General features: G+C 38.2%; 2 protein-coding genes across 4 annotated transcripts; one reads left to right on the top strand and one right to left on the bottom strand.

Annotated features, from left to right (window-relative positions):
* Positions 1 to 1,046: 1,046 nt before the first annotated feature.
* On the bottom strand, positions 1,047 to 13,847 carry depdc4 (DEP domain containing 4). 3 transcript variants are annotated; one of them, XM_036577316.1, is made up of 9 exons: positions 13,758 to 13,847; positions 8,882 to 9,299; positions 6,894 to 7,045; positions 5,922 to 6,117; positions 4,706 to 4,941; positions 4,161 to 4,303; positions 2,771 to 2,896; positions 2,568 to 2,646; positions 1,047 to 1,301 (listed from the first exon to the last, which is right to left on the bottom strand). In XM_036577316.1, exons 1-9 carry the CDS (start codon positions 13,834 to 13,836, stop codon positions 1,102 to 1,104), a joined length of 1,629 nt encoding a protein of 542 aa, XP_036433209.1. In that variant the 5' UTR covers positions 13,837 to 13,847; the 3' UTR covers positions 1,047 to 1,101. The 3 variants fall into 3 exon arrangements, with proteins under 3 accessions (XP_036433209.1, XP_036433210.1, XP_036433211.1); XM_036577317.1 differs by having other exon boundaries at positions 1,141 to 1,284; XM_036577318.1 differs by having other exon boundaries at positions 1,141 to 1,281.
* A 1,611-nt stretch (positions 13,848 to 15,458) lies between these two features.
* Positions 15,459 to 27,275, top strand: usp44 (ubiquitin specific peptidase 44). Its single transcript, XM_036577312.1, is given in 9 exon segments — positions 15,459 to 15,577; positions 18,694 to 18,951; positions 19,631 to 20,230; positions 20,232 to 20,633; positions 22,030 to 22,287; positions 22,417 to 22,612; positions 24,099 to 24,207; positions 24,299 to 24,504; positions 25,407 to 27,275. Coding segments are annotated over 8 exon segments (2,079 nt in total). The 5' UTR covers positions 15,459 to 15,577; positions 18,694 to 18,774; the 3' UTR covers positions 25,538 to 27,275.
* Positions 27,276 to 27,812: the final 537 nt, after the last annotated feature.

The raw sequence follows: 27,812 nt of genomic DNA, 5'->3' as shown, positions 1-27,812 counted from the left end.
TCCATTTCTATGTTAGGAATTATCATACATTTCCCCAAAAACTGCACAGATCATAAGAGATCATTAGTTTCAAGTCATATTCAGCATCCAGTGGATCTACGACCATCTAATAGAACCTGAGTCGACTACATTAATGAAACATAGCAAAACAAACTGAATTTCAGTAACACCCCTGACTACCTGTATTTATACAAATTACTTCAAGTAATTCTCAGCTGAGCCTGAAAATTGAAAACAATTGAAAATGTACATGAAATCAGATTAAGTGAAGTAGACAAATTATCATGGTTCGGCTGATGAACTTCTGAACAAGCCATTAAAACAGAACTACTGTGTCACTGTAAATGTCACTCACACACAGTCACTGTTGTAACAAAATCTCTTATCTTTGAAATGGCAAACTCACATGCATGAAGAAGTTATTTTGGACCATTTCTATTGGTCAACTTATAAAAAAAATGTAAAGAAAGCTATTACTTCCAAATGGTATAAACAAAAAAAAAGGGTTTATCAGATGTTGATATGACAGCGTTGATATGCAAACTATCAATGAATCATTTAGTGTCACAAGGCTATATTGTTTGTTAATTTCGCTTTGTCAGCCCTTACCTTTACCTGCAAGTGCATTCAGCAGCTCAAAATGTATAAAGTACCTGCACATTACATACTTCTAACACCTACAGCTTCAGTTCTGACAAGCACAAATACAAAAATATCTACTGTCCTGTCAAAGAATTTTTGGGGCACCCCTAGTTGAATTATGTGTTCTGCTGATTTTAAAATAAGCACACATCCTCCACAGAGCACAAACTTCTGCACATTAATGCACAAATAGTGTTTCTTTGCTGAATTTGACATATTGGGGAAAAAAAATAAAGATCATGGCACATTTTATATTTTAATTTTAATTTTTCCAATATGTTAAACCCAGCAAATAAATAAAATGTGCAGAAAATTGTCATGTTTAAGTGTGTCATCTGTAAAGAAAATGTTCACTAATTTTCACTTAGAAAATCAACAAAACATGTCATTTAATATATTTTTGAATATAACTGTACGTTTTCTAATGGAAAAAGTACCCGGCTGTGTCTGTGCTTCTCTCTAGAAGGTGGAGGAGAAATGCTGGAGAAACACTGCTGGGTGGTGTTTCTGGAACTCCTTGATGAGTCGCCTCCTCTCTTTGGCAGACAGGTCGTTACTGAGGGTGATATTGTCAATAAGCTCCTTTAAGCTGTCAAAGGTGGCCTTCTCTCTCTGCTCCTCATACTGCTTCATTGACACCTGCTGACAGAACACGAACACTACAAGGCAACGGAGGCATATGTTTCAGTATGCATGAACACATTAGAATTAGGGATATAAAAAAAGCATCAGTCTACAAGTGGAGATTCAACTGCATTAGTGTTAGAATGAATTACAATTGATTGTAACAACATTCACTGATGTATACATTCTTTTTGGTTCAAAATAAAATTCTTGGGCTATTTTCCCACTTTCCCTATTTTCCTAATTATTAGGGCTTCACAGTATGGACAATAAAATGCAATATCTATTAAAGGACTATTGCCCTACTGTCTATATTCCACTAGTTCCTCCAGTTACATTTGCATATTGAATATGAAAAACAGAATTGAAATTTGAGACAGTGTTATGTTGAATTATTTCCTAAAGAACTGACTGGTTGCAAAATTCATAGTCCTGCCTCCCTTTTTACTGTTGCTATGTCCAGCAAACTATCAGCTGAGGCCATCTGTTAGCATCCATAGCACTTGTACAATTTCTAACAAACACAAAGCACAAAGGAAATTTACATCTTATTAATTTAGATGTTGCACGGTTGTTAAGAGTAGCATTTTCTATAACTCTGGAAACCTTTGTTTTTTCACTTATTTTCCCTTGACTTTCCCATTCCTTATGCAAGTGCATTATCTTATATCTAAATATCATAATATTTGCTGAAAAATGAGTAACTTTTACTTAATGGCTGTTTTGACAAGAAATAAAAAAAAATAAACCAGGCGTTCTTAACCTTTTTCACAGCGCGACCCTTTTTTGTATTTAAGTATGTAAGTATTTCATGACCCCTTCTTTGTCAACCTGAACATTCTGGACGGTTCTGGACGGTTGAGACTGGCTAAGAGGTGTTTCAATTCATAGTATATATTTATAATAGTTTTTAGAGTATATTTTATAGCACATCTTGCATACTATCAGACGTTCATATCTGCATATGTACAGACATCCACAAATCTTATATGTACATCTCCTAAACTCCTTTTACATTGGCTGTTCTTTTATTATTATTCTTTATTCTACATCTACATTTATTGCAATATATTGTACTTCTCCCCTTGCTCAGTACTTCTTAATAGTCTGTGCGCTGTCTGGTCATATCATACATATGTGCACTCACCAAGACAAATTCCTTGTATGTGTAACATACTTGGCGAAATAAAGCGATTCTGATTCTGAATTAATTTTGTGTACGTGAATCATATAATTGTGAGGTCAAAGATTTAATAACTAATAAGAACACATTTATGCAACATGTAATAATGTAAACTTACGGGCTACGTTATCTGGATCCCTCCCTTGCTGCAAGGTTTGAAGGGCCTTCCTCACCGCTTCAATCAGGGACACTGGTGTCTAGTTTTACCAAATCAAAATAGAAAAATGAATGGACAGTCCTCAAGGTACCATAAGTTTTGTCAGACAATAGAACAGGAAATAAAAGTAAAAATGCCAGTATATCTTTTCTGGGTTATGTTACCTTGAACAGGTCTACATGGTTGTCCATGAGAAACAATAACAGCTGCTCACACTGTGCACGACCAACATCTTTACTCTGAAGCACAGCCTTCACAAACATCCTGTTGACCAAGGCCCTGTTCTCTATCTGCTCTCAAACAAGAAAAAACAAAGCCGACATACCTGATATTAGCTTTTCATAGCTTTTTTCTCTCATTTTTTTCATTTGGCCCAAACAATAGGGGATCATATCTAAAAAACATAACTATCACTTACAATTCCACGAGAATGGTACCAAATGAAAAACATAATTAGTACATTTTTCATTTCAATGACAGCTTTCTCCTCCATAATTTTAATTACCTGCTGCTATGACCACAGAGAAGTATAACCCCATCATACTGAACTGGTGGTGGACATGAATGTGATGGGCTGGAATATTATGATGAAAAACTGGCTCCCTGTTAGCAAGGTTAGACCTTCTAACATCAGATTTTCAAAAACAAATGACAAGTTTTCTGTGAGTATTAAAAACTGTTTTCTGTCTGTCTGTGTGACATGGTGCTCATGTTATGATTGGCAGTCCCTGGAGAAAACAACATTATCAGGTTGTTATCAAGGATGAATAAAGCCAAAATTTACCAGCTTTTAACTTCTCTAAAGCCTTAAATGACATCACTTCCTCTTAATTACTTAATGTGACAATACATTTTTTAATCAGTAAATAAGTTGGTTTCACAGTGGTGAAAGCAAAACCACAGACAGGTATATTATATTTTTAGTTACATGTAATGTTTATTTATGTCTTATGTATTATATATGCATTATTAATGTGGAAAATTGCAATGACAAGACTAAAACTAATGGAAGCAGATAGAGCTATTAGCATTCCTGTACACTGTAAAAAGTGGCTCGTCAGATCTACTTAAAAAAATACTTCAAACTTAAAAAACTACATTGAATGAAAGAATTGTTCTTTCAAAGTATTTATTTAGATTGAATAAAACTAGTTAATTTACTCTGATGAGCCACTTTTTACAGTGTAGGCTGAACAATGACTGCTATTGCTAATTTACAGTCATATGCAAAAGTTTGAATATCCCTGGTCAAATCATATGTTTTGTTGATTTTCTGAGTTAAAATAATGCATCCTGTACAGGGTTATGATACTTAAATATGGCATATTATATGCAAATGCTAATGCATAATTTCTATTTATTTGGTGTGTTTAACGTAAAACAAAGTATAAAATGTGCCATAAATTTGCACAGCCCACATTTTACTATTTTTTTCTTCAATATGTTGAATTCAGCAAATTAACAGTAATCATGCACTAAAATGTGCAGAAGTGGGGTCATATTTCTACATGCAACTGTAACATTTAATTTTGATTTGCTGGTTGTGGTTGATACCTGTTTGTGCAGTTTGAAGGCCTTGGAGTCTGCAGCTTCAGCCATGAAGGTTAGCAGTCTGCGCAGCTCATCTCTAGAGCTGGTGTCCAACAGACGCAGACAGAGCTGGGATGCTCTCAGAGCATCCTCACTCCTCCCACAGTCTAACACACAAACAAACAAGCGCATAAACAAATAGATAGATTTAGACAGACAGTCAAAAACACACAGATAGACAAAAATACACAAAAAGAACATTTTTCTGTAAAACTTTGTCTTATATGTCGTGCATGTAATTCAATTTTTTATGAAATTAAGAAAACAATATGACAAGTTCAGCATAACAAATAAAATATACAGCACAAAATATACACAGCCCACATTTTATTATTACAACAAGTATAACAACAAAACAAGTTTAGGAACAACAGGTAATATCCCCGTTTTGAATCCTCTGTACTCTCAATGAGAGCAATAGAAATAGGTGCTCAAGCATGAAAGGGCAAAGAACAAACTAAAATACTAAATCATCTATTCTTAGCACTACACTAACACACCACTTTTACCTAACAGTTTAAGGATGCCTGTGTGGATGTCCATGTAACGTCCAGCCAATAAGGGCATTCTCTCCTGACTGCTGTAGTACTTAGCTATGGTGTCAAACAGTAGCTTCTTCTGGACTCCCAGCCTCTCTTCACCCTCTATACCACCTTCTTGGAGCAGCTGCTCTCCTGTTGCCACTATCAGTTGATCTGGGAACAGCTCCAGACAGTCCGCAGCTGCCATCAGCCATGAGTCCATTCTACAAAGATGAACAGGAGATGTGATGATGCTGGGCAAACCAAAATCAACCCAATAAAGACAAAATAAACATATAACTAGAACAAATTTAACCCTTAAAAGCTGCAGTTAGAGAATTAATTAGAAAACGATGGGATCATTTGATTTATTATTTACAGTTGTATGCAAACGTTTAAATATCCCTGGTGAAATTACATGTTTTGTTGGTTTTTTAAGTGAAAATAAATTATAAATAACACATCCTCTATAGAGAACCTACTTAAATATGACATTTTATGCAAATTTTAGTGCACAACCTTTTTGTTGAGTTTAACATACTGGAAAAATTAAACATAAAATATGAAATTTGCCATAAACCGTCATTGTGTACCAAAATGTGTACAAGGGTGTTCTTTGTCGAGGACATGTACTTATTTTCACTTCATCAATCAATAAAACATTCTGACTAGGGGTGCTCAAAATTTGGATACGACTGTATGTCTCACACATAGCTTATTGAGAGAAGTGGAAAGATATGTCAGGACTGTAGACTGTAATATTTCAACCAATACTACATTTGTATTTGTAAGCAGAAAATATATTATATTAAGATATTATATCAAGAATTTAATTTCATGACAAGAACTTATCGTAAACATAACTAGAAAGCAGCCATTTTGGCAACTTTAGGCTTACACTTTAATTGTTGTAAACAATGAAAAGGAAAATACAATTAAATCATTAATTGCAATTATTCATATGACAATCATCAGCAAAAAAATTCATGATCTTGACAGCCCTAATGTGAATACATAATGTAAACATAATGCATTACCATACTACTACATTATTAATTATGTAATTACATTTGAATAACGCAGATATCTAAGCGTTAAGTTTGAAAGACGTGGTATTCACACAACAGGTCCAAGTATCTTAAAACCTAGTAACGAAGAAACGGCTAGTGATTGTTTCAAGGAACCATGCAAACTGAACACTCACTCTGGCAGGTTGAGGACCTGAGACACCTCCCGGTCCACACAGGTGTTGGAGATGACCAAGTCTTCGTGGTTACGATGCAAGGGCATGCGAAGCAGCTCAGGTTTTGCTGGTGAGGTCAGAATGCAGTCCAGCATGGGCAACTCCACCAACTGTAGCAGCTGGAGGAGAGTCTGCTGTTTCCACACTTCCTGCACCACTGCAAAATATAACATTGTATCAAACCTCAAACATTCAAATTACTATTAAATAAATGTATGTACTACATCCTTGGTAGCTGTTCAGAGGCAAGAAGTGGTGAAGGTGCTGAAAGAAAATCAGACAGCACTAACAGAATAAACATAAACAAAAGCCCATATCGTAAATTTTTCTTACTTTCTTTTCTCCCTGTGGTCCAAAAAACAGTCAGAATTCATTTTTACATAAGCATTTTCCAACCTGTCTTACTGTGCCTTTAAGGCTGATATATGTAAATTATCTCTTTTTTGATTGGTTGACCTGTATTGGGCCTCATTTAAAAAGCAGTCCAGGCTTAAACACTCCTTATAACTTCAGCGTGAGTAAGCAGGTCTAAGCTGGTGTAGGCTGAATAGATAGATATATGTAAATGTGTTGGCTTTCATGACATCACAAAAACAATTAATTCAAAACTGGCTGCTTTTGCAGCTTAGTTTCCATATGGAGACTATATGGACTGGGGAGCAAATGGTACAGTTTTAAAATGTAACAATGTTTACATACATCAAACTCTTTTTATAAAAATAAAGAAAATCTATCTATGAAAGGGGCCTTTAAATGTTCATTTAATGGTCTCATGACAGCATAGGACATTTAAGAAGCTAACAGGCTAGGTCATGTATTTATAAATAACCACAATATGTATGTTCTGATTTGAGTAAAGTGATTTTGAATAATGGGCTTTTAGGGTCTGACACTTAAACGTTTTCTCAAGTGCTTCATGTCCACCTGTCTCACCTTTCTTTGAGAGGTAAGTGGAGGATAAGCCAGCATGATTTAGACCAGAGGGCATGGATGGCTGGAGGTTAATTGTCCGCAGTATTCTCTCCACCCTTCTGTCTGAGGATCCATGTGCCAAGGGGTTAGAGATGGTTCTCACACCATCAAACCTTCAAGTAAACATGTATCAGGAGTAGCAGTGGTCAATAAAGTGATGTTATCCGTATCACATTAAATTACATCAAAGTCTCTATTCTGAGTATATCATGGGTATCGTCAGTACTCCTAGAAGACTAAACAATTGCATGTGTAAAAAAGACAGATTTAGACCAAGGTCACACCAAGCAGGATTTATGCCTCAACTAGCTGATTTTAAGCTTAGTTCAATCTAACCCTGGATTTTCTGTCTCAGTGATACATTACTGGAATACATTGACATGGCAACTTATGCTGCATGCGTAATGGGAACTCCACTGATATTGCTAAATTTCTGCATAATTAAATCGATGAGTTGTAAACAAAGTGTCTTCAGACTTGTTTGATTCAAAATGTTTTTTTTGTGGAGAAACTTTGGAGTTTTTGAGTGGTGGTGATGGGAACTGTTTTATTTACTATCCATGTTTATATGTAATGTTAACCATACAGATAGTGGTAAATCTGAAAAAAATATAATAATTTGACTTTACAACACCCTGTATTTCTCTGCCTTGAACAGTTTCAAAAAAGACATTTTCAGCCAAAAGCTTGTTTTGTAGAACAACGTCTCAGACATCAGGCAGCATACTCCTAAACAATCGATGTAAAAACTTTCTGCGATGTAGCTTTTCTCATCAAATTATTATGACATCTGGTTCCTATCAGTGATGCTGTGAACGATTCCAACTCGATAGGTTTTTCTTGAACTGAATTTCTTATTAAACCACTGTCAACAACTTTGTTTACATCTCAACCATTGAATTATACCGAAATGTACTCAGCAGAATTCCCCTTTATATGCAGGATTTCAGATTATAAACAGCCCTTGAACCAATGAATTTGAGTTTCTGACCATTTAGGGACGATGGGGGTGGATCCCTCTGGTGACTTTTTTTTTGTGATGAATATATATTCAGCAGAGGAAGCAAATAATACTACAAACATATTCATACAAGATTATGAAGCAATTTTTACTTCAAAAAAAGCAACAGTATTGCTTTTTACTGTTATACATTCTTTACTTTCCGCATATTTATTCACAGATTTATTTTCCCTTCTTCGAAAAAAAGCTCCTTGAATCCTCATGTTTCTTGTGATTGGCTGTTCCTCATAAACGTCATGTTTTCATTTTTTCTTTTTTTTCTCCTCCTTCTTCTTAATTAAAGAATTTAAAAGAATCATAGTACACAGCTTTTTTATTGCCTTTTTTAACGTGGCACTACTGATTTGCTGGTGCATTTTGACTGTTAAAATATGTTCGCAAAATATCAGCAAATATCTGCAAAAGTATCTGCGAACGAAAAGTATAGATCATGAACATCACTAAAAATGTACAAAAGTCTGAGCATCATGATGTTATGTTTTTGTCATATCGGCAACCCTTAATCCGGAGCAAATCAATTTAGAAAAAAAACTTGACAGAGATTCAAAGTAGGGATGTGAACTGACATCGGAAACAGAACAGAAGCTTTGATTTGACCAAGATTTCAAACCAATATTTGATGACACAATTATTACGTGGGCAGAACAGATGGCACTGATGGGCTGCTTCACTTAAATACCTACATTTTATTAATTTTACTGCATTTGTATTAATTTTACTGCATTTGTGACCCTACACAAATACTTTTCTCTGTGATGCAAACCTAGGAGGATATAGTTGCAATTTCTACATTTTATAAATGTTTATATTTAGGCATCGAAGAATATGTACATGGAAAAATATTGGATATCTCCATCTGCTCTGAACTCCCATATCAGTGCATTCCTAGTTCTAAGGTTATGATAGCGTAATTGAATCATTCACTGACCTGGACCCCTTCTTTTTCTTTCCATTTTCTTTCACTGGTGTTTCGTTCTCCACATTGCCACCACCCTTGGCTGATCCAGGAAGGGCGTCACAATCCAGAAAGTGGTACAGGCTGCAGCTGGAGTCCTCAAAGGCCATCTCCTTCTCCCTGCGAAAGAGCTTCATTCCAACAGGTTCGAACACTCGTGCGTCCATGAGAGCCTGACAAAGCCTTGCAGCCTTGAGGCGGGACACCTCACTGGAGCAGAAATAGATGTTCTGCATGAGATGGCTGAGCACCACATCGACAGCATCAGAACCAGTGAAGCACTCTCTGTGCACTCGCAAGTGCTGGCGGCGACGCTTGACCTCAACCTGTGTCTGTAAGGCCCCAATAATGTTTCGCCAAAGCTGTGTTGCCCTGAATGGCCCCGTCACACCTGAGTGGAAGAGCATGGGAAAAGATGTAGTCAGGGTGTGGGCTATGAAATAAGTTTCTGGCTGGATTACTTACAGTCAGAAATCAAGAAACTCGTTCAAGAAGGTACTTGAGTCATTTTACGAAACAGGTGCCATTTGGGTCCACAACGTTTGATGAGATGCACAAGGTACAAAAATGGGTCAAAGTGTGTTTCCAAAGCTTAAAGCTGTTAATTTAAGTGTTCTTGTTAACATGATATATGAGAAAATACTATTCCTAAAAAGTAACATTGCTATTTTTAATCATATTTCATTAGTACATGGCTATTTTCACATGTCTGTATTGACCAACATCACATTTGCATCTAAAATATCACCAAATAAATGTTGCGTTCTTATCAAATTTTTATTATTTTCAGGATTACTTTTGTGTCCCTGTTCATATAAGATATATTTACTCAAAATAAAAACATTGTTTTTGTAAAGATGTAGGAAAATCACTTTATTTTCTGTTAACCCTGTTTGGTTCACTCACTCACTATTTCTTTCACTCACTCATTCACTCACTATCATTCACTCACTTACTCACTCACTCACTCACTCACTGATTCACTCACTCACTCACTATCTATATCTATATGCATATATGAATTATTTGAGCTGTTGTTTATTTTATAGTATAGATCATTAAGAGTACTTTTAATCAGTGTTCTTTTAATCAAATTACTGAATGTTGTACATTACTGATGGTTTTATTTACATTTTGAATGGCCAGTTTGTTTAGTTTAATACAAGCATATATTTTGTACTTTTTTCTAGGAAGCTGTTATATTAATAAAGTCTAATTTTGATATATATTTTGGATTTTGTATTATTAAGTCATGCCTACATTTATATTCAGAATGAACAGGAGTTTCTAATGTTAGATGAAGGCTAAAACCAACAGATCATATAGACAGATAGTTTGAACCACACTGTCACATTAGTTGCCACTCCATCACAAGGTCATTTTGTTAAAAAATGATGTGAAATGCTCCATGAATTAACGCTAAATAATATTCTTGATTTGTGGACTAATCAAATAAATGTACCTTTTATTCGAAATTTTCCAGTGAATTGGTATTTTTTTGCACTACTATTCAAATGGTGTACATATTGTCCGTGACAGGGTGGTACCAGAATGGCTTCCTGGTCAGAATAAAAAGGATAATATTAATGTATATTAATGTATTGTATGGCTGACATAGAAAAATATGTTTTTGGAGGATTCCTATATCTTTCATGTAGTGGATTAAAAAAAGTTTTAGATGAAAACTTTGAAAATTGCAAATTGGAAATGGCACCTGCTTCGTAGAATGACCCAATTACTGCCTTGTGCTGTTCACAACATCTTCCCTTGTTTGTACTGATACAAAACAACATAGCTAAAAAATACTGACATTGCAGCTGATGTTGATGAATTGGAAATTATAATATCTAAGGAGCCAATTATTTGTTGTGTAAAGAACACTATATGGCCAAAGGTATGTGGTCACCTAACCATCACACCTACATGAGCTTATTGGACATCCCATTCCAAAACTATGAGCATTAATATGCAGTTGCCCCCCTCTTTGTGGCTATGACAGCCTCCACTCTACTGAGAAAGCTTCCAGTGTCTGAGAATTTGTGCCTATTCAGTCAAAAGTGTGCTTGAGAAGATGAGAAGGCTTGGCTCACAGTCAATGTTCCAATTCATCCAAAAGGTGTTCAGTGGAGTTGAGGTCAGGGTTCTGAGCAGGCCATTACAGTTCCTTCACACCAAAATCATCAAACCATGTCTTTATAGACCTTACTTTGTACACAGGGACACAATCATGCTAGAATAAAAGGCCTTCCCGAACTGTTGGCAGCAATTGTCTGAAATATCTTTGTATGCTGTGGCATTACCATTACCCTTCACTGGAACTAAGAGGCCGAGCCAAAACCCTGAAAAACAGCCACAGACCATTATCCCTCCTCTGCTATACTTTACTGTTGGCACTATGCATTCTTGTGGGTAGCTTTCTCCTGGCATCTGCCAAACCCAGATGCATTCACCAGACTGCCAGATAGTAAAGCGTGGTTCATCACTCCAGAGAGTACGTTTCCACTGCTCCAGAGTCCAGTGGCGGCGTGCTTTACGCCATACCAGCCAACGCTTGGCATTGTGCATAGTGATTTTAGGCTTGTGTGCAGCTGCTTTTTAATGAATCCATTTCACCATTTCACACAGTTCATAGTGCTGATGTTGCTTCGAGAGGCAGTTTGAAACTCTGTAGTGAGCGATGCAGCAGATGATAAAACGATTTTTGTGTTACACGTTTCAGCGCTTAGTGGCCCCGCTCTGTGAGTTTTAGGTTGTACCGCTTTATGAGTGAGCAGTTATTGCTCCTAGACACTTCCATTTCACAATACTAGCACTTCCAGTTCACCAGGGCGGATCTAGCAGAGCAGAAATTACATAAATTGACGTGTGGCAAAGGTGGCACTCAAGACGCTTTCTACTGCCAATATTAATCATTGATATTGCATTAGTATGTGCTTGATTTTATACAACTGTTAGCAATGGGTGTGGCTGAAACACCTGAACTCAGTTGTCAGGAGGGGTGTACACTTTTGGCCATATAGTGTAGTTTCATGCAAAAATGTTGATATTTCACTGTGTTCAGAAATACTGCACTCAGAAAAAGTATTTGTAGAGGGAAAACATTGATGAATACTTAGAGATAACTTTTTCCATTCAGTGATAGTGTGGCATAAAAAAAAATGTATTGCCATTATTATTGCCACATTTGTACAAGAGCTAACCAAAGACTGTACTAACTCAAGAAAACTGAAAAAGTCTGGGCTCAGTATAGACACCTTAGAGTCCTGTCAAGAGTCTCTGTCAGTCTAGTAGAAAGCATTCTTGTTTCTAATATTACTGTATGGTGTGTAAATCGTGGCTCCAACTGCAAGAAGCAGTTAGCAAGAACTGTTAAAACAGCTGGAAAAACAATAGGTAAACAGCAAAGGCAACTGTCTGACGTGTATGAGAAAGCTAGGTACAGAAAGACGGTGGCTTTACTGAGTGATGCCTTCCACTTTTTATAGAGTTTGAGCCTCTTCCCTTTGACTTACATTTTAGAAAACCTGTAGCCAAAAGATCCTTTACAGCAGAGGCAGTCAGTCAGCTTAGAGGGCAAACATCCTCCATGTTTCATGAGTTTTTTTTTCTTCTATGAGTTCCACAACATTTGTGTGGGTTTAAACTCTTTATCCCTTAGAATTAAACAAGCTGTGCCCTTTATGACTAATTCAGGTAAATATATGTAAACAACCTCAAAAAGCAGTGCATGCTGAAACACTGCTTCTATATTCAGTGTGAATGGGCAGGGCTACTGTTATCGACTGAATAGGCGGATATATACAAATAATCTGTTTTTTCATTAAATCTCAAAAACTATGACTTCAAAATGGCATATTTTTACACAGCTTAGCTTTCCATATGTGGACTGCATGGACTGGTGAGTTAACAGTACAGTAAACCTTTAACAGTACTTCCATACTACATCAAACTCTTTTACTACAAAAAGGGGATGTTTTAGATGATATGGGCCTTTAAAAAAGTGATCAGCATCAGATATTTGTTTAGATTTGACTGACAACTGGTAATGTACTTATTGTATTCCCGAAGATCATAATGTTTGGAAGACACTGGGCTACTATTACTGTAATTCTACATTTTATTCATTTGACTGCATTAGAAACCCTATTGAAATACACTCTCAGGTAGATTTAGTTCCAATTTCACATTTTATAAATGTTTATGTATTGGCAAGTAAGAACATGAAAAATATCAGATATCAACATTGGCTCACAGTGCCCATATTGGCATATCTCTAGTTTTTATGCTTAAATGTGAATGTATATATTTTTGTTGTTGTTATTTGTTTGGTTTTTGTTTTTCATAGGACCAACTGTGTGAACTTGTTTTATGTTTTAGCCTTCGTTGAACAATAAAGGTTATTTTACACTATGTGGGGAAAGAAATTACTTAAACACGTAGGTGCGTCGGTCTGCTTCTTTCGCCCTCTGGATAAACACAGAAACCAAACCCACGTTGTTCAGTGAAAGGAATCCATTTAACAACGTTATGCATTTACAGAAACTTACTTCATAACATACTTAACATTTAGGTCCATGTGTGGATAAACCTCTTATTGTTCAGCATTTAACAACGAATATTTTAGCTGGTAAAGGCTGATAATAATAATAAGCTATACCACGCTAGCTATATTATCAGTTATATTAGAGTCTGACAGACTGCTGTCGACCAAAGCCAGTAACGTTGGCTGTAAATGTGTAATTACATCCGACTATAACGCTACAATTACAAGTTACCTTGCTCTATGTATATCCGAACGCATTATCAGCAACCAGCAATGTGTGTACACATTAAATCTTACTCATATTACCTGTTTGGTGTTTGTTTTCTCTAAAACATCTGGTTTGGCTGTTCAGCCTCCTGAACCTCGGAGTCAAATCCACCGCCATCACGAACCCGGAAATGACGGTACCACTCTGGAGCGGTTGATAGGACAACGGATGGAAAATGCTTTTAAAATTCAACTTGCATGTCTCTGAGTATCTTGATGTGGGTTTGTTTTTGTTGCTTGTATTTTAACTGACAGATAGAAACATATAAGAGACTGTCCTGAAATGCTGGTCTGGCTCCGTTATATTGATTTCTTTGATTAAAATTGAGGGCCGGCAAAATCTGATCCAAATACTTAAACCAATGTAGAATCAGCACTGCTTCAAAAAGCCTATGTTCAAAATAAAAGTCCGTCTAACACCGCCGACATTTGAGTAAGGCCAATGTGTTTGTTCAGATACTAAGCGATTGAAAATATTGGCCAAACGGAAATGCATTTTCACTGAGCGAAATTTTTAATGTACTGTAATGTGGACAGGTTATGTGCATATTAAAATTTGTCATGCTTTTTATTCACTTATTTTGTTTTACTTTACTTTCTACTCCATTAATATTTATTTAATTTATTTAAAATAGCAATATTCGTAACGATTATTATTTTATCTAAATTGTTTAATTTAATTTTTAATTGCTGCTGTTTGAAAACCCTATTCAGTGGAAATAACTGTTATATAGAGTGTGAGAGCAATGGACAGTGGCTTGCTTCTTGCAAACATTAGTTAATATAATGGTTTGTGATAATCTACATGGATGTCCATTAAGTATTTTTTGGTGATTACACTGCATATTTCATCAGAAACTGTTTGATTTGAAGCCGGCGGGTAGACACTGAGCTTGGTAGTGGTGTAAGCGGGCGGGAAAAACTGCATTGTTTACTAACACGAAAATAGTCGTCTGATGCCAGGAACACACCCGCACCCTCGCTCATGTAGCTACAGTACTCTAATTCTGTGACATACGAATGTCTGAAACGCGTCGTTTGCGCCAGAGTTAATGTTAAAGCAGCATTATCTCCTTGGACTTCGTTTGAAAAGGAGACCTTCCCCTACGCTTCACAGAAAGGCTGCGCTCCAATACCCCTCATTGTGTTCTAAGACACTTCGATCGTCATGCCTAGTATGCATCATGGCTAGTGACTAACTATTCCAGTTCCTGTACTTAACGATTTTGTACTAAACACTAATGAGCTTATAAGTTTGCACTAGCCGAAGTTTTTACTAGTGTAACAGTATGTAGAATGTATTTGACTGTACTGAATAGTGAGTTAGCATACTTGCTAGTATACAGAACGGTTCTGACTGTACTGAGTACTGGAAGACGGTTTACTTCACCCTGTGATCTTAGTAATGTAATAGCATTCAGAAACCTTTTAAGTGTTCTGCATGCTGGCAGTTAAGTACAATTGAAGGAGTTTATACAAGTGTACTAGTACTCTCTTGTGTACTAGTATAGCTAATGTACACCGATGTAAACTATTTAACTGTACTGAGCACAGGTAGGCAGAACTGGGAAGTACCACTGCTTTAAGTAGCGAAGCTTTTAGTTTAACTCCACTTCCCAGTGTAGTCTGATATTAGATAATGTCCTTACTAAGTGTACAGGAATGCAGTGGACAAGCACGCCGATTGGAACACAGCCGAAAACATGGAGGTCCTTGTCGACGTAATGCCGACGTCATCTCAAGCGTAATGTCGCACAGAGGGAACACCACGCGACAACTGTAGACAAGATGGCGACTGCGGTTTGTACCCGATGTGTAGCTTAGGTGAAGACACCGCTAGTAGAAAAAAAACACAACAGGTATGTACAATTCTGTATGTCCAACCTACAGATAACATCAGTCGGAACGTTAAGGCGGCTCCAGTGAGCTGCTGTCGGCGGTGGATCTCGGGTTAATTTACAGTGAGCGTCTGTGATCAGCTCGTAGATTTTAATCCCAGCCTGGCCAATCAGACTGAGCTGGCTAATGTTAGCGCACAGCGTTGTTATCTGCTGAGCAGATCAGTGTGGCTGCTGCTGTAGCTCTGGCTAACTTTACTGCCATTCAGGCTGGCACTTTTTATCAAATATAGTTAGCCGTCCAGCTAAACTGTCTGAATACCCCTTACTGACCTGGGTTTGGTTTCCTCAAGGTCCTGAACATCACCGTTCACCTCAGCTGTGCCGTTATATTGCAGTCGGTGTCTTGTGAAGTTAACTTAAATTTGTGTTGTTAGTTTTTCAATCATTTGGAGTTATTTTTCTACGTAGTGATGCATTTTTGGTGTTGCTGACTCCCTATTAAGTAAATCATTTTAGATTTAAAAATAAATACATTGTTGGAGACAGCTACGAGGTTTCTGTGGTACACTGACAATATGTCAGTGCCAGTATCGCTCCAGTCCTGTTTAGGATTGTCGTTTAAAATCAAATCAAGCTTTATTGGTCAGACACGCACATACACAATATAATGTGCAATGAAATGCTTATACGACTGTCCGTTACAAAGAAAAACAGTAAACACAATAGAAAAATGTAAGATAATTATATAAACGAGGGAAGAAGAATATGAAATATTAAACTATATGGCTATAATAAAATACAAGTATATGTGTAATGTAAAGTGGAAATGAGCAGTATGTAGTAGTAGTGAAGGGGTTAATAAATAGTATAAATATTCATCAGTGTATCAGTGTGTGCTGTGTATGTAGGGTGTATGGGTGTTGTGCAGTTAGTGAGCTTTTTTCTGGGCGCCTCTGGAAACGCATCCCTCGCTAAGATGGGTTGCCAGCCGGTTTCTTAGCCCAGTATTTCTAAATCCTGGTCCTGGATCCCCCTCTGGACTACATATGATTTTAATGTTTCTTTGCTCTAACACATCGGACTCAACCGATCAGCTCACTACCGTGAGCTCTCATGAGTTTACAATGGGTGTGTTAAAGCAGGAAAACAAAATGTGTAGTGAATGGCGCCCAGGAGCAGGACTGGGAAGAACTGGCTTCATCATATCAGGTGTGGAAAGAAGGGTAGAGAGGAGGTTGAAACTGTTGAGTTGGAGCAAAATAATAATAATAAAAAAACACTAAAAGGTGCTGTAAAGATCAGGGGTAAACTGAGCCTTCACTTCTCTTTACCCTTCTCTCCACGGTTGATACCTTAAGGCGGTGTTGTCCAGTTGTTCGGATTTTCCCGTTCCACCTTAAATGGTGCAACAGTTCTAACATTCATATTCTGGCGCCGGAGCCCAGAATGTAACTGCTGCACCACTTAAGGTGGAACTGACTTCAGCTTCGTCATGTACAGCACATTTGAGCCCGTTCCCGCTCTACACACCCATCGTAAATTCACGAAGGGCTTGGTAATGGCCTGATGGGCTGAGTCAGGTATATTGGTAGCAGGAAAAGAATAATAAAATGTGCTGTGCATGATTGAGATACGCTGGATCTAAATGGCGCAACTGAGCTTGCTAACGTTGGCCAGAGCTAGCGGCTAACTTTAGCGCACACTAACGTTATCGCACCAAAGAATACCGAGTTTTCAAAGACTCACACCGAGCTTTACCTCACTCATTTGGAAGTGTTTATTCACATGGTGGTCCTGTTACAATTAGGTAATTGTCAGTGTAGCTAATATAATTAACAAATGTAGAATAAATAGCTAATTAGCCGAATTGCTAACATCATTTCTGACTCGTTATCCGGCCGGCTATTTTCCAAATTAATGTCAGGTAAAGTTGCTAGCTAAAAGATACAAGGAGCTAACTTAAGATGAACTGGAATAGCAGAACTCCAGGAAAAGGTTATTTAGTTAAGCTAACGTTACATATCTTGGTTATTAGCTAGTAATAAGGCTATCTAGCTAGCGGGCTATCGCTGTAACTTCATGGTAAAAACTCTTAATCTAGCTGGCTGCCTTGATAGTTATACTGTGTCGTCAACAGAAAGACATTTTGTTCCTCAAAATAACGCTGTTCTGTGCCATTAAAAAAAAAAAAGAGAGAGAGACCTTTAAAAGTAAGTTGCTGTAGTACGTCAACAACCAAGCCGGCCAGCAGTGAACTTAGCTGAGCTAAGTTGTTTACAACCTCAGCCAGATGAGTTAGTTACTGCATACACGCCTCTAGTGGTCGGCCGTGTGTACCTTGGAGGTACAACTGCAACTGTTTCATGTTTACTATGTGTTGTCTTACAGTAGGAGTGCTGCCTCTGATTTGCCTGTACATGACTTGTTGACGCAAAAACAGGTCAGACACAGTAGTCATGGTTTTTACCTGGTTACTATCAGGTGTTATATTGCTGTGATAAACCCAGATAAATAGGAATTGCTTAGTCAGAGTTTACAGGTTGACTGTAGTGGTGAAGCTGGCTGTGTACTTTGCAGGGTGAGGGAATGGCCTGTTGGAAGGGGCTCCTGTTTAGAAGTCTTCTAAAAACAGGAGTGCTGGTTTTCTTTTTATAGACCTTTAACCACTGAGATTTAAAAACCCTGACACTGAAAGGGCGCACCAACACTCTGGGCTGGTTTCCCAGACCCAGATTAAGCTTAATCCTAGACTAAATGGGATTTTTTATGATGACACCATTGGCATTGCAAATTAGTTTAAATGTAGGCTTATTCCAAGTCCATGAGTGTTTATAGTGCTTTTGGTTCATGTGATTAGAATCAGCTTTTCTGAGCATATTGTGGATATCATCAGCACTTAAATAACGCTGACTAACTACATGTTTCATTACAAAGCGAGCCTAATTAGTCCTGTTTATTTAAAAAAAAAAAGAGCTATATGGATTTTTTTTTCCATATAGCTCAAAGTAATAAAGCCTCACCTCTCAAAAAATAGTGTTTCACGAAAAAAAAAAAAAAAGTAGTGAGAATAGAAGATTTGAATTTCCACAGTTTTCCCCCTTTCACTGATGTACTGTTTCCATGTACCTCTCCAGATTAACCATGCCCTGGGAGGAGGTAGTTGTACCACTGGCTGCCTTCACCATGGTGATGTGAAGTGGTTGTGACTGACTGTGATGGACAGGTGTAAGCACGTAGGTCGCTTGAGGCTTGCGCGGGACCACTCCATCTTGAACCCGCAGAAATGGCACTGCGTGGACTGCAATACCACCGAGTCTGTGTGGGCGTGCCTCAGCTGTTCGCATGTGGCTTGCGGGCGCTACATAGAGGAGCATGCACTGCAGCACTTCCAGGTATGAGTATGTGCTTATCTGTGGTTGGTCGTTTTTTCTCTCTCTGTACGATTTTGAGAGTATTGTTTGCTTTAGTTAACTCAGTAATAGGGGGTAAATTTATCACCTCATTTTGGTGTGATTAGTAAACAGTTCAGTGCATTACAAAATCCTAGATTTCACCACAATTAGATTCTATATGATTTTTGTGGAATAATTTAAAAAATATGCTGAATACACAAATGCAGTAGTTGGAAGGCAGTGGTATACAGACAATAAAGCAATACATTTTTGGAATTAAACAGACATAAATTCAACACAAAAAAATCCAGTAGTTTTTCCTAGAAACGTGTCGCACTGCTACAGATAAAATGGTGGTCACACCAGGTATTAATGTGGGAATTCTGTTTCATAATTCACCCTGTTTTTTGTGGGATTTCAGTAAAATCTTTTCACTTTAGTGTTGCATTTATGTTTTTGTTCAGCGTATTAAAGCATTTGAAATTGAAAACATTGCAAATTGGTAACAGTTGATGCAGTTGAATTGCTACTTGACCAGTGTGTTTTTTTACACCCCTATTCCATAGCAGGAATGTCTGTCCTGGGTTTCTTATGGAGAATTTTTATGATTTGCGCTATAGTACTGCCATTTATCCGTGCTTTGTCTGTTATTAATTAGCTTATCCTGTTTATCCTGCAGGAACAGCGCCACCCTTTGGCCTTGGAGGTGAATGAGCTGTATGTCTTCTGCTACCTGTGTGACGACTATGTGCTGAATGATAACGCCACCGGTGATCTGAAGTTGCTGCGCAGCACTCTCAGCGCCATAAAGAGCCAGCGCTATGAGGTCACCACAAGAAGCGGGCGCACACTACGCTCTGCTGCCACGCCCTTGGAGCAGCCAGCACATGGCAACACACGGGAGCTGCAGTTGCGGGACGAGGACCGCATGTTCACAGCACTGTGGCACCGCCGCCGGGCGCTAATGGGTCGCATCTTCCGTGTCTGGTTTGAGCAGACGGAGTGCGGGAGGAGGCGCCTGGAGGAGGCACGGCAGCAGGAAGAGGAGGAGGAGAGGAAAAGGGAGGCGCGAGAGAGGAGGCGCAAACTCAAACGGCAGCTCAGGGAGGAGCTTGAGAGCGCTCCGCCCCGGAAGAGCAGCCGCATCCGGAGGCAGAGCCAGAAAGCAGCTGCTGCTGCTTCCCCAGCAACCGGCAAGCCAGTTAAATCCACCAAACATAAGCCGGTTCCGCCTCCTGCCACACGGACTTCTAAGGGCAAAATGCCTCAGCAAAGGCCACGGCCCCCAGGCCAAGGCCAAACAGACTCGAGCTCCGCCCCCCAAACCGACAGGTGACTCCCCTGTCAAAAGGCGGCCCACTGTCACACCAGGTGTGACGGGGTTGCGTAACCTTGGTAACACGTGCTACATGAACTCCATACTGCAGGTTTTGAGTCACTTGCACGTGTTTAGGGAATGCTTCTTGAGACTGGATCTGAATCAGGCCCTGGAGCTGCTGGCCTCTGCAGTCAGCCGCAAGCTAGGGCTCTCAGCTCAGCAAGGCACCCAGCCCAAAGCCTCCGGACAGGGCTCAGGGCTCAGCGGGGGAGCGTCCCGCTCACGGAGTATGGAGCTCATCCAGCCCAAAGAGCCCAGCTCTAAACACATCTCCCTCTGTCACGAGTTACACACTTTGTTCCAGGTATATGATTCTTTATATATAGGCAAACAACACGTAAGAGACAACAGGCTATTAGGGGGCAATTCAGCTGATTTTGGAATGTTACAATCGCTGTAAAAATATTCAGTGAATTATGTAAATTCCCCCCCAAGAATAAATTTGTTGGGCTATTTTTAAGTGCAAAAAATAATAAAACAAAAGTAGCTTGATGTATTGTTTATAATGGCTCTATTCCAGTACAAATAATTCCTCCAGTCACATTTATGTATTTAGTGAGGGTTTTTTTTTTTAAAAAGAATGAAGAATTGATTTAAAAATGATCAAAGTGTAGTTAAATTTGAGCTTTCATAATGCGTTGAACTGTTTCTTCTAACAGTTATAACCAATTGGATATAAAACTGTATATAACAGTTACGTAACAGAATGTAGTATGAAACAACAGGGTGATGTATCTGAACAACAGGGGCACACAGTGTCAGGTTTCCATCCATCCGGGCAAATTGCAAGTGATAAAATGAAAATACAATTTTTGGTGCCCAGCAGCTTGTTACCTTAAAATTCACTTTTAGAGATTAAAATGCTTTAACTAATGATGCGACTTTCAGCAAAAGTTTTTGTTTATCGATATAAATAGTCAATTTTGACATGCTTCCATCTGTAATTTGACATTTCACAACTTTTGTCGTTTTGGCTTCCCTGACTTCCCCATAACCTACTGAAAAAGAAATTTATTTGATTTTATTTATTCACTCTTCCACCTCACTGGAACCATTATGCAAGAGATCACGTTTTTCTGCCATATGGACTTGTTTGAGCAAAGCTGTGCTTTTTTTCTGAGCATCCCTTTCTGGAAAAAAATAAATAAATAAATCTCGTCTTCTCCTCAATGCAGCTCTACCTCTCCAGCGTATTATCCGTACCATTTGTATTTATTTGGAATTCCTGGAAGAGGCATGTTGGGGTGGAGGTTTAATGTCACATCAAATTTATGTGTAAATGTGTTCACTTTCTCAAAAAAAAGTTTCCAGTGAGGTATTCATGTCATAAATAAACAAAAAAGATAAACAGAAAAGGTTTTATCAGCATTCATAATATGTTACCGACAGTTTCTGTTTCCATAGCCTATAGCAAGAAACATTTTTTAAGCATTACACCGTTTGGTTGGAAAGGTAGCTATTGATGCGATGCACCAAACGCTTTGTGAATAATAGCTCCTCTTTGTGGAGCATCTTCAACCTGCTAAACCAGAGTGAGTTATGAGCTTTGTATCTTAAAATGTATGCTCCTGCATACAAAGATCCAAGATGAGAGAAGGGCAGGAGGATACTAACCTTGAATCCTCCTTGTAAATTACATGCAAATATGATTGTTGTACACAATGCTGCGCAGCCTAATCAGGATGTGTTTGTGTTTGTAGGTGATGTGGTCAGGGAAATGGGCTCTGGTGTCTCCCTTCGCCATGCTGCACTCAGTGTGGCAGCTGATCCCAGCGTTCCGAGGCTATGCGCAACAGGATGCACAGGAGTTCTTGTGTGAGCTCCTGGACAAGGTCCAGCATGAGCTGGAACGAACTGGAACGCTAACGCCTGCCACTGTGCCAGCCAATCAGAGACGACTTATCAAACAGGTGCTCAGTGTGGTCAACACCATCTTTCATGGCCAGCTGTTGAGTCAGGTGAGGAGTGCTGGATCACATGCATATTTTCACAAATATACAAACGCCAAAACATCATTCTAAAATGAAAAGGTATATTACACAAATATGTTAGAAATATGCATATTCTAATCTGTATATTCTTTCTAGGTGAGGTGTTTGGCTTGTGATTACCGCTCCAACACGGTGGAGCCGTTCTGGGATCTGTCATTAGAGTTTCCCGAGCGTTATCATAGCAACAGTAAGGATGCTGCACAGGTTCCGTGTGGACTGACGGAGATGCTGGCCAAGTTTACAGAGACAGAGGCTTTGGAAGGAGCCATTTATGCCTGTGACCACTGCAACAGTGAGCCGCTCTTACATAGACACATTACAAACTTAGCTTATAGAGGCACTGGAACATGAGTAGTTGTAATTATTGCAACTGGGTCACATATCTTGGGTTACACATCACTTTAGTAAAAGCTTAGAACTTCAGAGACTTCCTAAGCTGATTAATTTCCATTAATAACAATATGGATTTAGCTATAAATTAGGGCTGCAACAAATATTTGATGAAATTTGATAATTAAAACATTGAAAAATGGAAAGCAATTAGAATAACTGATACCTTTATGACTTTTATGAAAGCACACGCTTCTGACGCAGTTTTTATTTGTTTTGTTTTTTTTCTTCTGACCAGGAACAAGGTTTTGTCTATGATGCTAAATGCGAGCGAGTCACCAGTAGCGTGCAGTAGCAGTACTGTATCTAAAGAGAGCAAAAGAACCTGCCTGCGCATCATGCATAAACGCTGATTTATGATTAGTCTTTTTGTTTTTCATGTCAAACAGTCCTTTCCTATGAAGGCTGCAGTGATATCTCGGCAGTAGTCAGAGGCTGGGCTGTCCAGACTCCTAACTGCTTGTATTAGAGCTGTATTTGAGGGGATAATGTCTGTTTTAATTGCCCAGTGTGATCCAGCTGCTCTGGATTGCTAGCATGCTCTGAAGTGTATGATGATAATTAAGTGTGCAGGCTAGCAAGCTGGCTGTCCAGAGCAGAAAGAAACTTAAAATTAAAATTGTAAAGGGGAAGGGGAATACCACCAATTTTTCAAAATTTCTGCAGAACTCAAAGATTGAGATGTAGAAGTCATTCACACTGGTTTGATGTGGAATGGTTATTTGTACAGAAACTCATTGGGGGTTGTGACATCTACAACACAGATATAGCTATTTTATTTACTATCCAAAACCACCAGTGAACCTACATGTGTCCTCTGAGTTTCTGTGTATAATGGTGACAATAGTAAATCTGAAAAAAAAGTTTCCTTTGAGAACTATTTTGCCTTACAACACCCTACATGCATTTTTCCACCGTGAATGGATTAAAAAATTGAATAAACGCACATTTTAGGCCAACGCTTTCTCAAACCTATCATAAAACAATGTCTCGGTCTTCAGACAGCATATTTCAGCTGGAATAGCATTTTATGGTACTTGTCGTAACTATAATTGTTTATCAGTGTTGTTTTCTCATTATCTTTATAGCATTTTAAGCTTCGTTAATAAATAATGCTAAATAAATAATGATAATGTTTACATAATAATAATTATAACAATAGCAATAAATTATGATGTTTTTTTTTTTAAATCATTATAGTAAGACATATCTTGAGCTTTCCTTATTCTTATAGAATAATTTAGGATTAATAATAATATGCAATAGAATATTTAAAGATGAAAATATTCAGTGGCCCCACTACAAGATATGGCAGCAGAGTATTCGTTGTATTATTTTGTTCATTTTTCTCTCCTTATTAAATAAATAAATAATTTTTTTATTCTCAGATAAACGACGGCGTTTCTGCTCTAAGCAAGTGGTTCTCACAGAAGCTCAGAAGCAGCTAATGGTCTACAAACTGCCTCATGTCCTGCGACTGCACCTCAAGCGCTTCAGGTAAACGCAACCACAGATGCCCACTCCTGTGAGAATGTCCTGCGGATGTTCATGTTCGTTTAATGTCGTTTTCTTTCTTGTGCTTGTGTAGGTGGTCTGGTCGCAACCACAGGGAGAAAATTGGTGTTCATGTGGAGTTTGAGCAGGAGTTGAACATGGAGCCATACTGCTGCAAAGACTCTAACACGTCACCACGGCCTCAACACTTCCTCTACCAGCTCTCTGCTGTCGTGATGCATCATGGGAAGGGTTTCGGCTCTGGCCATTACACTGCTTTCTGTTACAACACAGAAGGAGGTAAGAAACTGCCTTTAAGTGCATAAAATGCTATGGATAAAGACATTTGTTAAATATGCAAGGACAAAGCCTGTTTTAAATGTTTGTTTACTTTATAAATAAAAGCTTTTGCTGAATATGTTTTTTAAAAAAAGTTTTTTTTTATGTTTATTTGTCTACTACTACAGTTCTGCTTCTGCAAAAAAAATAGAACTGAACAAGATGTAAACTGCAATGGATAAAACAGTTTTCTTTTGGAGGAAAAATCTGCAGTCAGAAGTAATAAATTAATAGAAATATTACTAAAGTAAGCATAATTATACAAAATAAGATTAAATAAGGTGTGTGAGCAGTGCTGCAAGTCACCCTGTAAAGCCTGAAATAATGATTTAAAAGTCAGAAGCGCCAGGTTGGATTTAGCGGGTGTTTTTTAGACCATGTCTTCAACAGATAAACATATAAACATTATACTAATGAAAATATGATGACAGTACATAATTCACTTACATTCTCAGAAGACACATCCTTCACTGAGTTTCTCACTCAGTTCTCTCTCAATACTCTTTCAACGTGTTAATAATCACAGTCATTTGTTTGGAGGGGTCTGACATTGTGTACATTGTGTGCAATTACATATTTCCACCAGAGAGGTCTCCAAAACATACACAGTGTAGCTTTAACACACACTGCTCTATCTAAAGGCTTTTGCTGATTAAAAAAAAGGATAAAAAACACAATATTTATAAATAATAGGTAGAGAACTTAAATATCTACATAACGAACAAATACTTGGGTATTTGAAATATTTTGACCATCCACACTGTAAATTGTGACCTATTAAACTGATAGGTGTGTGAATCTGCCAATTTAATAGATTCACAGTCTAACGATCTCTCCATCTCTCCCAACCCTCCCCCCCTCAGGATTTTGGGTGCACTGTAATGACTCGAAGCTGAGTGTGTGCGCGGTGGAGGAGGTGTGTAAGGCGCAGGCCTACATTCTCTTCTACACCCAGAGAAGCTCTCAGGACAAAGGCAAGGCCAGCGACCTCTGACCCCTGGTAGCAGCCAATCAGCCACAGAGACATTATGTTGTACATTCTGTTGATATGATTTTAAGACAGTTTGTGTGTGTGTCTGTGTATTTGTAGTAGGGTTCAGCGGTTCTGAAGACGGTGTATTCTGTCATGCTCTTAATGCCTTACACAAATCTTTGGCAGTAGGCACTCTGCAGTGATTGTAGCTGTGTGTGTGTGTGTGTGTGTGTGTAAGAGAGTCAAAATGTCAGTCCCAGACAGAAGCATTACTGCAGCGTTGTGTGTGTGCACGTGAGAGACTGAGTGTAGAGAGTCTTTGATGTTAATGTTTTTACTTCAGTGTGGATGAAAGTTTGCCGAATACTGCCCAAAAACCAAAGTGTAAAAAAAAAAGGCCTAACATTGAATGTCGACTGTTTCCTGATTTTCTTCAGGCCCTCTTCACAAAAGGGGCAGATTAGCAAATAACCATATCACAGGTGTGTGTGTCTGAGTGTGAAACTGACAATATTCCCCACATGTCCTCTCAAAGTGCCCTGTCATGTTTTAGACCACTACTTTAAAGTGTAATTACATTGATTTTTTTTTCCCCTTTTCAAAATGTCTGCATAATTCAGTCGCTGAAATGTAAAGTCATTCACAGCGGTCTCGTTTGGAGTGATTCAGTGTAGAGACACTTATTGTTCACAGTGGTGGTGATAGGAACCAGGGGTTGTGATGTCTACACCATAATATAGCCATGTTATTTATTATCCAAAATGAACCTGTGTAAGAGAGTCAAAATATCAGTCCCAACCAGAAGCATTACTGCACCTTTGTGTGTGTGCACGAGTGAGAGACTGAGTGTAGAGGGTCTCTGTAATGTTAATTGTAGCAGTAAATATGAAAAAGTAGGTTTTCATTGGGGTCTATTATGCCTCAAAACTCCCTGCGTCTACTTCTCTGCCAGGAATGTACTTTTTGAAAAAAATACATGGTTTAAGAAATAAGTTTTGCGCCAAAATGTTCTCTTAAACCTACATAAGACAATGTCTCAGACATCAGGCAGTGTGTTCTTAACCACTTTGGATGTTTGGTTCCCATCACAGCCTCTGTTAACAGTTCTGACTCTAGAACGGGATTTCACATCAAAGCACCCTGAATGACTTTTAACATTTTTTTTACGTTATTAATATCTTAATGATTCAACTGTGCAGAAATTCTGAAAATTTGTGCAAGTTCCCCTTTAAGGCTGTACTGGTGTTATCAGCTCCTTTCGAGCATTCAGAACATGATTTTAAACGATTCAGGATTTTTGTTTTACTGTTTAGACTCTCCAGAATGTACTTTTATATACTCAGTACTTGGGTAAACAAGATTTTTTTATTTTTCTAAAAAAAAACAAAACAAAAAGAAAGCGATTTAGAATATACAAAAAGCTGTAATGTTCCCACCAGCGAAGACACAAAATGTATGCTGTATGTACAGTAAGTGAGTGTGTATGTATGAGAGAGTATGCGTTTTTTGTAGCTGACTGGATTTGTTCTGTGACTGTTGTGGTTAGCGCGCTCTCTGTGTAGGTGTGTGTTTTCTGTTGAAGTGTGAGAACGGAGGTAATTCTTCTGTCGTAAATTCACACGCCCCTCAGAGTCGGCCTCTTTTTTCCGGTTCTTTTAAGTCCACGTTGCTCCACTCTTCAGCAGGTATAGATGTAAAACTATGCAAATTGTTACCTCAATTTATAGAGAAATTTACCTCAATAAAAAGGAAAATATTTTTGCATTTTTCTAGAAAAAATGACTTCCAATATGTGTGCCTTGTTGTTGCTTTTAAAGATGTTTCAGCTTCCTCTGTTTGCTTTCAAGCACACACACTTTCAAACACTAGATGCTAAAGCTGCAGTACTGGGCAAAAGTCAGAGACCACCCTTTATTTATTCAGTTGTAGTCAAAACAGCCATTAAGCACAAATTGTTCATTGTTTGGGAGATATTTCTCTTGAGTTTTCAAGAGGTGTTTCTGTCCATCCTTCAACTGTGAGAAGATAACACTATGAAAGGATGTGTAGCTGTGAAGAACCTGTTACTGAGAAAAGGAAATAGACAAAAAAAGGCAACGTTGGCAAATCAAACGAAGAAGCTGCTGACCTTAACATTACTGAAGGTGTTTGGGATTACTTTGATCAAAATAAGAGGAAAATGCAACCAACTTCTAAGACTGAACTTTGGAAATGGAAAATATCCTTGTAGGTGTCTTTGAAAGATGGTAATAAAGGCAAAGGATGGAGACACTAAATACTGAGGGAAAAAAAAACT

This window comes from Colossoma macropomum, unplaced genomic scaffold (assembly GCF_904425465.1).
Source record: "Colossoma macropomum unplaced genomic scaffold, Colossoma_macropomum, whole genome shotgun sequence".
Lineage (NCBI taxonomy): Eukaryota > Metazoa > Chordata > Actinopteri > Characiformes > Serrasalmidae > Colossoma > Colossoma macropomum.
This window is presented reverse-complemented; position numbering and strand designations above follow the sequence as displayed.